The 11,817-nt window shown below is 41.3% G+C and overlaps 1 protein-coding gene across 1 annotated transcript; it reads right to left on the bottom strand.

Moving 5' to 3' along the window:
* Positions 1–9,984: 9,984 nt before the first annotated feature.
* Positions 9,985–11,612, bottom strand: LOC143588759 (oryzain alpha chain-like). The gene is made up of 4 exons (XM_077069684.1): positions 11,505–11,612; positions 11,057–11,113; positions 10,318–10,909; positions 9,985–10,229 (listed from the first exon to the last, which is right to left on the bottom strand). The coding sequence occupies exons 1-3, from the start codon at positions 11,610–11,612 to the stop codon at positions 10,472–10,474; spliced, it is 603 nt and encodes a 200-aa protein (XP_076925799.1). The 3' UTR covers positions 9,985–10,229; positions 10,318–10,471.
* Between the last annotated feature and the right edge of the window lie 205 nt (positions 11,613–11,817).

The raw sequence follows: 11,817 nt of genomic DNA, 5'->3' as shown, positions 1-11,817 counted from the left end.
ATGCGGGAAGTTGTGAAGAAGTAGGTGCTGAAGTGGCTTGATGCTAGTATTATTTTCGCCATTTCAGACAGAACGTGGGTTAGCCTGACTCAAACAGTCCTAAAGAAGGCGGGCATCCAAGTCGTCAAGGATGACTCAGGTAACGAGGTTGCCACCCGGCTGGTAACCGGGTGGCGTATTTGCATTGATTATCGAAAACTGAACGCGACAACATCGAAAGATCACTTTCCGCTCCCATTTATCGATCAGATTGTGGAAAAGCTATCAGGTCAAAAATTCTATTGTTTTTTAAACGGTTATTCGGGTTATAACCAGATAGCTATTCATTCTGAAGATCAGGAAAAGACTACGTTCACATGTCCTTATGGTACATTTGCATTTAGGCGAATGCCATTTGGACTGTGTAACGCCCCCTCCACCTTTCGAAGGTGCATGATAAGTATTTTTCTGATATGGTGGGGGAGTCCTTAGAAATCTTTATGGATGATTTCTCAATTTCTGGCACATCTTTTGAATCTTGTTTACATCAGCTCAAAAGAGTATTAGAAAGATGTGTTGAAACAAATTTGGTTCTTAGTTGGGAGAAGAGCCATTTTATGGTCCAGGAAGGGATTTTATTGGGCCATGTTATGTCGAGTCGTGGGATCGAGGTGGACCGAGCTAAGGTTCAAGTTATTTCCACTCTACCTCATCCCAAAATGTCAAAGGCATTAGATCTTTCCTCGGGCACGCCGGGTTTTATAGAAGGTTTATTAAGGGTTTTAGTGACATCACCAAACCCTTATGTAACCTATTGTTAAAGGATGCCCCATTTGAGTTTAATAAGGAATGTGGTAAAGCCTTCGACATTCTGAAACAGAAGTTAGTGGAAGCCCGATTTTGCAATCACCCGACTGGAAATTGCCTTTTGAAATTATGTGTGACGCGAGTGATTGTGCAGTCGGGGCTGTTTTGGGTCAACGGGTGGAAAGGAAGCCCGTTGCCATATACTATGCAAGCAAAACCCTCTCGGATGCTCAGTTAAATTATACCACAACCGAGAAGGAGTTGCTCGCAGTAGTGTATGCTTTGGACAAATTCCATTCTTACATATGGGGTAGCAAAGTAATTGTTTATTCTGATCATTCTGCAGTTAGGTACCTCATGGACAAGAAAGACGGAAAACCTCGATTAATCAGATGGGTTTTGTTATTGCAGGAATTTGATTTGGAAATCCGGGACAAGAAGGGAACAGAAAATGTCGTTGCAGATCATTTGTCCCGGAATGTGTTAGAGGATGGAGTCCAGGACGGACCCATAAACGAGTCTTTCCCCGACGAACAGATTTTGGCGGTTTCTTAAAACCCTTGGTTTGTTCATATTGTCAATTTTAAAGTTTCAGGTGATTTGCCCGAGCATTGGCCAAGGTGGAAGAAGAAACATTTGGTGTCACACGCGAAGCAGTATATTTGGGACGACCCAGATCTGTTCAAGATTGGAGCTGATCAGATGATTAGGCGATGCATACCTGAGGAGGATGTTAGATCAGTGTTGGAGCACGCGCATTCATCTGCGTGTGGTGGTCATTTTAGCGGACAAAAAACCGCGAGAAAAGTGTTAACTAGTGGCTTTTATTAGCCAGCACTGTTTCGAGATGCTCACGAGTTTGCGACACGTTGTTTGAAGTGTCAAAAAATCGGGAGTATCTCCAAGAGGGATGAGATGCCCTTGAAACCGATCCTAGTAGTTGATATCTTTGATGTGTGGGGGATCAATTTCATGGGCCCATTCTCAAACTCGTACGGTAATTTAAACATCCTAGTGGCCGTCGATTACGTTTCTAAATGGGTTGAGGCGATAGCCACTAGGACAAATGATCACTCTGTAGTTTGTAATTTCGTGCAAAGCAACATTTTTTCAAGGTTTGAAATCCCCCGAACTATTATTAGTGATGGGGGTTCTCATTTTAAAAATTTTAAATTTTGAAAGTTGCTTAAAAGATATGGGGTGGATCATAGAATTGCAACACCTTACCATCCACAAACGAGTGGACAAGTTGAGGTTTCAAATCGGCAAATTAAACAGATTTTACAGAAAACTGTTCGGACGGACTGAAAGGATTGGTCAACGAAGTTGACCGACGCCCTATGGGCCTACCGAACCGCTTTTAAAACACCGATTGGAACCACACCATATAGACTTGTGTATGGGAAGGATTGCCATTTACCGGTTGAGATTGCACAACGTGCTTATTGGGTACTAAGGAAGTTAATACTAGCTATGATGATGCAGGTAAAGCTTGGAAATTAGCATTGTTCGAGATCGAGGAGTTGCAGGATGAAGCGTATGAGTGTGCATCAGCTTACAAAGCGAAAATGAAGAACGTTCATGACGCGAAGATCCGGTTGAAAAGCTTTGAGATTGGTCAAAAGGTATGGTTATACAACACTAGGATGAAGCTTTTCCCGGGTAAGTTGAAAAGTAAGTGGACTAGCCCTTTTGTGATTGTTGGAGTTGGTAATCACGGGCAATTCGAGATTGAGGATTTTGATGACCACATTTGACAAGTGGTAAATGGCTATAGGTTGAAGCCATATTTGGAGATGGAGGATATTCACAAGATGGGCAAGGAATCGGTGAGTTTCATTGTGACCTCACCGGTTTATGAAGACAATTGACACATTCGAGGTATTGTCGAGCTGTAGACACGCAATTCAGCGCTGACCGGGAGGCAACATGGGGTTTGCAAGGGTGTTCCAGTTTATTTTTTGTTTGTTGAGTCGTTGTTTGACCTTTGTCCCGAGTTATGTGCAGCAAATCCCAAGTGTGGGGAAGCTTTTGGTGAAGTGTGCATCATGGAGGTTCGGTAAGCTTTTGGTCAATTTCACGGTTTTTCAGGTACGTATTGCAAATTCCGACTTCGGAAGCGTGTTCAGGGTGATGTCGGGATGTCGAAAAGCGACCGGGTCGGAAAATGCCTGACCACAAATCGGCAAAAACTTTTTGTTCATTGGGGACAATCGCGTAGCGCGATGGCCCTGGACAGTTCACCATCACGCTACGCGATGGTGGCTGGGACACTCCTGACGTCTGACGTCATCGCGTAGCGCGATGACGCCAGCACCAACCCCATCGCACTACGTGATGGGGTCAAACCCTAATTTGACCAGAATTGGGTCGCGTAGCGCGACACCAATATCCATGACCCATCGCGCTACGCGATGGGCCATGGATAATCCGAAAATAATAATAATAATAATAATAATAATAATAATAATAATAATAATAATAATAATAATAATAATAATAATAATAAATATACACATACACACACACACACATCACCACCGTCTCCCCACCTCCCTCACCTAATTGCTCTCACCTCACCTTACCACCGGCGACCACCATCACCACCTTCATCATCATTCTCTTTCTCCATCTTTCATCATCGTCGTCATCCAATGTCACCACCACCGTCGTGAACACCGGCTACCATCCACCCCCATCACCAGTCACGGCCACCACCATTGCCTTTCACCACCATCGCCATAATCAGTTCCCACTGCCACCACTTATCACCGTCGTTCACTGTTGCGCGTTTATTCCATTGTTTCCGACATCGAGGTTAGTTTAATCTTCAGGATTGATTGTTTAGGTTGTCGGGTTTTACTTGGTGTCGGGTTAGTTCAGTCGGGGTAAGTCGATTCTTGAACTGTGTTTATGTTTGGCGGGGTCGGTTTTGTGTCGGGTTATATTTAAATACGGTGGTGGGTCAGGTTTCGTAGTTCGAAAGTCAAGATAATAATAATAATAAAAGTAAAAAAATAAAGAAAATTAAAAATTTTTAAATTTTTTATATTATTTTAATATTATAATATTAGTTTAATATAAAAATTATAAAACTTAATTTTAAATTCTAATATATATATAATATCATATAATAATAATATTTTAATATTTTATTTAATACTAATAATAATATTAATAATATTTTTCTAATTTTTAAATAATACTAATAATAATATTGATAATAGTTTTCTAATATATTAATATAATTTAATATTATAATAATATATAATATAATATAATATTTTTTTAAAATAAATTTACCTATTAATAATAATAATATTAATAAGAATATCTATTAAATTAACTTAATTTTTTAATAATAAAATATATAATTTGAATTAAGCTATAGTTTTAATAATATTTTAATATAACATAATAATTTAATTTAATAATATTATAATAATATAAATGGATTTCGAGACCTAATTCGCCCGATTCTGTGAGTCCCGAGTCGAGTTCGTTGCGTTGCACGTTTTTCGAGACAGTAGTCAGTCATGTCTGTTTTTGCGTCAGTTGAGTCCGTTCGTGTCAGTTTGTGTCGTGTCGTGTTTCGGGATTTTTGAGCGTTAATCGTATTTAGGTTATCCGCCCGTACTCAATCTCCATTCGGGCGGAGATACCTGGATTTATTTTAGATGTAAATAGGATGTCCGGAAATTTTTCTCGTTTTTAGTGTCTTATATTGATATTCTATCTCTGTCGTACAGTATGTCAGACGTTCCAAGTTCTTCATCGGGCGCCGCCGGGCGCAAGAGACAGAGACCAGCCGGCGCGGGATGACGTGGTCCCGTAGCCCGACCGAGAGGTGCTCCAGAGCCCCCACAGCCCGTAGTGCACCCACCACAGGTCATCAGGTACGATTGGGACGAGATCCCGATCACTCCCGATACGGTTCGGGAGTCGATCATGGGGGACGGCCGCCTGATCCCTCATATTATCCTCCGATTCGCTCCTTTTTCGGAGGAGTAGACTTCGTATCGCCGCTTCATGGCGATGCAGCTGCTCCGACATCGGACGATCGACTGGGTACTGCTCCGTTCAGTAGACCAGGAGGGGGCTGTCCGGGCGATGTTGAGTGATCGGTGGGTATAGGTCCTCACGTGTGACTCGATACAGTACGTCGAGCTCACACGTGAGTTCTTTTCTAAATTCCGGCACGTACCCACCGATTTCTCCGAGCCCCACGCGGTGTCGTTTGCCCTTGGCTGGCAGACATTTGAGATGTCCGTACCTTAGTTTGTTGTGGCCACCGGCTAATACACCGAGGAGGAGTTGCTGACCCCGACGTTCCTTACGAGCGTCCGGGGTTATACTCTACGATCACAGACCGATCGGGAGATTTGGCTGATAGAGGCCCAGTTGGGCCAGTTCTGGGCTACGATAGCAGACGGGGCCCACTCGAGCACCGTTGTCGAGTCATCTATTCGGGACCCCATCCACCGATACCTTCACCGCATTATTGCTTGCTATATTCTGGGCCGTCATTCGGGCCACGAAAAGTGCAGCAACATTGATCTTTTTTCATTGCTATCGATTATCACAGGCCGGGAGGCCAATATAGCGACTTTGTTTCTTGCGTCGTTCTCCCGAGCCGTGGTTGGCAGGGCCGGTTAGCCCAGTTGGCTATGGGGCCGTACATCACTCGTATTGCAGAACGCCTCGGGATATTTGATCGTTACCCGCTAGAGTACTTTACCCAAGGGTCTGCTACGACCCCGTATGCATTGGAGGACGCCAGAAAGTTCGGGACATGCGAGCTACACGATCCACCTACGCTCGTCCCGGTCCGCTAGGGTCCTCAAGCACCACCACCTCCAGGGACAGACGCGGCTATCGCTCTTCGGATGGGCATTCCGACGCATCGACAGCCCGTCTATGTCCCCCGTATTATGATACCCTAGCAGCAGCATCCGCTCCTCCAGCCACAACAACCGCAGCAGCCAGTCAGGATGACTATTTCCGCATTCTATTCTCTCATCTGCAAGTACCGATCCCCGCATCTTTACAGATACATTAGCAGGCTGGAGATCAGGCGGAGGCATCAGGGTCGAGTCAGGCAGCTGATCAGCCTGACCCAGCAGGAGGTGATTAGACAAGAGTTCAGTAGACGCGGTTACCATTTTTGGTTGTTTTTCCATTTATTTTGTTTTTATTCACTTGGTCTGTATAATATTATATTATATGGGAAAACATGTATGGTTTATATGTGCTTTGTATAGTTGTATATATGTTTATGCTGCTTTTGGAACTTTGTGGGTGTGTTCGCTATAAACCCTCACGAGACCTCACTCGTCCACCCGGACTACCGGGGGGGTTTAAAGGGCTTGTTGCATTCGCTAAATGCAACAGTGATTCCTACGAAAGTGAGTTAGGTCTTTTATTATTTTTAATTGGTTAACAAATTTTTTTATGAAACTGAATAACTCGGCTCGGTAATGTTTTTATAATATAATAATTTTAACTCTCGAAAGACCTAAATCGTTATACTTGTGAGTGGTTGCTTATACATGTCTCGAGATTTGTGCAGATTTGGTTAGTCGGTATTGGTCGGCGATGGAGACGTGTGTAACGAGTGTGTTGAGAGTTATGGGCCGAGTTTAGCATTGCATTGTCGTGATTATCAGGTGATTTCGATTTCATAAACTATTTTGTTGTTTTTATTTTAGTTGTTAAAACTATAATTGTATAATTTGCTTAAACCCATCACATTTGTTCCCCTAGTTTTCGAGTAGTAAACTGTCAGTTCAACCCCGTCTCTCAAATGATTATTAATTGTTTTATTATTTTAACGTTGAGGGCAATGTCAACCTCAAGTGTGGGGATGGGGGAAAGTTGAAATTTTTAGCCTGATAGTACCTCGAACAGTATTCAGAAACGTAAGTTATTAACTGTCACTTATTGCTATTAATGCTAAGTTAGAGGTTTTTGGTCATGGTTGGTTTTTCAGCTTCTCGATAGTTTTCCCGACAAATGTTTTTAAAATGAGAAGTTGAAAATGGAATCGTGTAGGCGGGGATAACGAGTCATACATGTTTCATATCGGCAGCCTTTATTTCCAGACATATTGTGAGATTAGCCCCTATACTTAATTCACATATTATATAATAGATATAAAACATATCTTGTCATTTATTGAGGGAAAACGGTATGTTTTACAGAATTAGAACTTGCTTGTCACATGCTTTTCGAGATCTTAATACCACCACCTGTATGGAGATTAGGACTTTAAAAAACCCGTTCCGTACATATTTCCTCACTTAATAAATTCCTTACCTGACATTATCCTCTAGGAGCCCGTTTGGACCATATTCCCTTTTCATTTGCTAAACTGAACATTACATACCATTTCAGCCTTGGCCTTTATTTTATTTTTACCCGTGTGATGAAATCCAGTTCGTTATCGAGTTGTATATATGTCGAGTTGTATTTAGTCAGACGAGTTTTAAAGTTGTATAGTTCAGAGTTGTAAATATCAGTTATGATGTCTAAAAAAAATGAAAAATCAGCAAAAAGACGAAAAGAAGTTATCAGTTGAGTATTTCAGTTGTTATTAGCAGTCGAGTATGTAAATAGCAGTTGATTGTGTAATTAGTTCGTTTGTATTCATGAGTCTGTATATTGGTTTGTTTAACTGGGTTTCATCCACCTGAGTCACTAAATAAGCCTAATCCGCACCCGAACCTAAGTCTCAGCAAAACCTTAGTCCGAGTCTTTATGCAACCGATGGTTAATGGGTGGAGATAAGACTGTCATGCAAGCGTATTAAGTTATAACTCATATTAGGTATTTTGAGGGCAGAGACATATACTAGCACATCTTTTGCTAGTCCAGATATTAAACCGAGAGGAGTGTTGATAGTTTGAGGGGTGTGAACATATATGCGCTAACCGGAAACAAAGTACACTTGTCTGGGCAATTCTAGGGTTTTATTGTAGCATTAACTTTATTTGTGGGTTGTCAATCTAGAAAGTGTCAATCTGGAAAACTGGGTATGACCTTAAACCTTACTAGTATTAATGGTGATAATTGGTTGACCTATGATGGCGGTTAATGTCTACTTTAGAGTTTTGCTTGAGGGCAAGCAAAAGATAAGTGTGGGGATGTGATGTTCGGTTTAATTGTACATATATAAACGTGTTAACATAATCGTTTTAATCGTTTAGTTTAGGAACTTTGGTACTTCATACGTGTTTATTGTGTTTCAGGTCACAGGTACTTAACGCGCTTAATTTGGACCTGTACGAGCACGGAATGAAGACCCGGAATGTCCAGCACGAGAATCGAGACATTAATATGGACCTCCTGAGTGAAGTGACCCATCGCGTAGCGCGATGGGTGTTAAAGGTGGGGCATCGCGCTACGCGATGCCCAGTAATTTACACTGCGTTGACTTTTGGTCCATCGCGTAGGGGAGGAGACCATCGCGCTACGCGATGGTCCCCAGAATCGTGAAAGTTTGGGTTTTGAGTTTATATTCGTTTTGACGACCCTAGACACCATTATTCACTTTCCAGGCGATTTTCAGAGCAGAAGAGAGGAGAACCATCACTTCCAATCATCTCAAGGCACCATACATGATCTTATCAATCATAACCGAAGCCCGAGAGATGCCGAGACGTAGCTAGATCCTTCGAGTCATACCCGGGATGTATTGTTTGTAATCTTTCAGTGATTTCTCATGTACTAGAACGATTGATTGTAATTATCTTGATGTTAATCTATGAGTATTGATGTCTAGTATAATTGTGCACAACGTCAGTTTAGGTTTATTTCGATCATAACGATTAGTGTGCCAGTTGATATTAAATTGCTTATAGGATTGTTTTGACTTGTTAATTGTGAGGAAGCATACGTTTGCCCTTAGTTGAGTCACACTGGCAGAGACCGTTTGATAACCAGTGCCGTGTGTTAGCGAGCGTGGATGCCTAAGGGTTAACCGGTTAGTCAGTCTATAGTTGACACAGGATAGTTTATCTGTTAAGTTGCATGAGATTGCTGTTTGATTGCTTACTTGGATTCCCGGGTGTGATTTGCTTTGTTAATTGATTGAATACTTGTTTAATTGTTCGTTTATTATAAAACCAAACCGTTTGCTAGTGTGATCAACACTTTATTAATTGAACTATTTCATAATGTCAGGAATTGATTTCACTTCACACTGACCACATACTCCTTGTGTTCGACACCCTACTTACCCTAACTTGCTTAGGTGATTAGGACACTGAATTAATTGTTTTTGACTAGATAGCGACAGTCTAGCATCAGCAAACATGAACGATGGTGTACTGGTGTTGTGAATTGGATTGTGATGGGTGCGGGTCTTTTGTTTAATTGAATTGGGCTAATAAAGAAGTCCATATGTTAATTGGGCTAGATAATTAAATGAATATATATATATATATATATATATATATATATATATATATATAATTAAATAAAATAGTTTGAGCCTATCAAGCGAGCTCGAGTCGAGCTGGGGCTAGCTCAGGCTCGGCTCGTTTAAAAATCGAGTCGAGCTCGGCTCGAGCTGATTTCGAGCGAGCTTTTTCCGAGCTTTTTTCAAGCGAGTTTCGAGCGTTCGAACCGCGAGCTTTTTGAACAGCCCTAGTCACAATCACAACTTTTATCCCGAATAAATTTGAGCCTAGAAGCACAAATTGAAAGCCCAGTTTATGACCCGATAAGCGCAAATCTATTTACAACCACTCAAAAGGAAAGGAAGTGGCTGCATTACATCCATTATCCAATCATCCAAATGAGAATCTATTTATAAGGACCCAAACGTTAAACTATCAATTTGTAGGACCCAAAATAACACAAATATCATCTCCGACACAAACAACATTGACATCTTTACAACTCCATTTTCATGTCCATTTATCCATTCCGTTTAATAAATAGGTTGTTTTCTCAATGGCCTACTTATATAACCAGGTCATATTCAGATTGACATAATTAACAAGTAAACAACTCGACCAACTAGCATATATAGCTCATTTTTTACAACCCTCCCGAGTGTTTGAAACTTGATAATTACACATTTGACACGTTTAGATATGTGCTAAACGAATTATGTTTAGGTTACACGATTTGAAGTGTGCGAATTACATGTATGTAACTAGAACCAAATTTCAAACGAGATTACATGTAATGTAATTTAAAGCTCCAACAACAAGATTCGAATTATGATTGCAACCAGAATTGCAAATTGTTCAAATACCAGGAATCCAAATGATGATACATGAAATCATTCAACAATATTTACAAATATAAAATCTGATCAACAAAAGCATCCATCAGATTTCGTGTAAATCACCAACTCAAACGCTGTTCCTCTTCAACTTCGTTGGTGTTGCAAGAATCCTCATGAGCGCATTAATCTCCAACGGGCTGTTCTTACTCTGTTAAAAATCCATCAACATTAATCAAGTCAAAAAACCTTAAAACTTAAAGAAAAAAAAATCAACATTCATTAATTCATGAACTTACCTTTGAGCAGGTACCACGTCGAACATCGCAAATAGGATAATCATGTGGGCAACAACTATAATGATCATCACAGCAAGACGCGCCCTCTAACGGACAACAACCTCACACAAAACAGTAGCCATAATATTCATAGATACAACAGCAAGTTGTACTTTTAAGGGCAAGTACTATACTCATCACACACCACTTCAGGTGCAGGTGGAGACGGTGGAGTGGGACCCGGGTTCGGGGGGTTAGCACCCGTCTTAATCACGTATGAAGCCTCCATTGCAATACCACACTTCCCTGTGCTCTCTTTAATGTTTCTTTCCATCCTTAAGTAACCAGACTCTCCCCATGCCGCACCCCACGAGTTCTTTACAATCCAATAGTCTTTTCCGTTTTCTGTCCCGTACCCAACTACTAGCACACCATGGTCTAGAGCGGTTCCACACGAGCCAGTGAAGATACCTGACGTGTAAAACTGGAATTCCCTGCCACCGGCTTCAATGGCTACGGCTATAGGTTGGTTTGTAGCCGCCTTTTTGAGTGAGGCTTCATCGTTCACCGGGACATCTTCATAACCATCAATCGTGGCAACCTTTGCATTTTTCTATAAAAGCATATGCATGACAAGAATATATGAGTTAAGGTTTATTGTTATATAATAACTATAATTAGAATATATGATTTGATTAGGTTTCTGTTGCAATTACCCTCATTGTACAACTATAAATAGTTGATCAATAATACATAATACCTTGTTGGCGTCGCATCTGTCATCTCTACCCGTGTAGGGGTTGTTGGGTTCGTAAGCCTTGTTGGCCCGGTTTATTATATGAAGTCAAAAGAGGAGACGGGTGTGGGCGGTCGGGCCCAAGCCCGGCCCGGTTTAGATTTCTTGCATAATAATTTACTAACCCTAGTTCAGTCTCTATATAAACAACATTATGTACTTGTAATATTTGGTCACTCAATAAAGAAATACCTAGTTGCCACCCGTGGACGTAGGTCAGTTTAGACCGAACCACGTTAAATCCTCGTGTTCGTTTACTGCTTTCGTGTGTGTGTTCAGTTTCGTGTGTGCGTTTAATCCCAACAAGTGGTATCTAGAGCTTAGGTTCGAATCACACGAAGAACACGGGAACCAGCCGAGTCGCCGCCAAACCTTCCGCTGCCGCCACCCTACTGCGCTAGGGTTCCGCTGCCGTTGTTTCGCCACTATCGTCTGACTCTCGCCGCCACAGCAGCCGTTGTCGCGCGCTCGTTGTAGTTGTTTGGTTCTGTTTGAAAGCAATTAACTTTGTCATCACCATCGTATGCACCGTTGCAGAAGATGACCTTGTACAGTAAGTAGTTTCCTACTTTGTTGGAGACCTAAAATTGTTTATTTTTTTTCTTTGGGATCACGTATTGAAGTAATTGGGCAGGAGGCCGATTTGGTTTATTTTGTGACATAGAAAAAAAAAAAGAAAGAAAAACAAATTATATTTTCTTTGGGTCACGAATTTAGGCACTAGG

This window comes from Bidens hawaiensis, unplaced genomic scaffold (assembly GCF_021521415.1).
Source record: "Bidens hawaiensis isolate Kalapana, Puna unplaced genomic scaffold, B.hawaiensis_p1.1 tig00036759_1, whole genome shotgun sequence".
NCBI classification, from domain to species: domain Eukaryota; kingdom Viridiplantae; phylum Streptophyta; class Magnoliopsida; order Asterales; family Asteraceae; genus Bidens; species Bidens hawaiensis.
The sequence above is the reverse complement of the archived record's forward strand: the minus strand, read 5'-3'. Positions and strand labels throughout refer to the sequence as shown.

Bases quoted from the DNA above. Each gene is read 5' to 3' on its own strand.
- LOC143588759 (XM_077069684.1), bottom strand. From the start codon at position 11,612: ATGGTGATGACAAAGTTAATTGCTTTCAAACAGAACCAAACAACTACA. The intron at 11,114-11,504 runs GCAGCGGAACCC...CGGGCCAACAAG, and splicing joins ACGATAGTGGCGAAACAACG to GCTTACGAACCCAACAACCC. The intron at 10,910-11,056 runs GTATTATGTATT...ATGCTTTTATAG, and splicing joins ACAGATGCGACGCCAACAAG to AAAAATGCAAAGGTTGCCAC.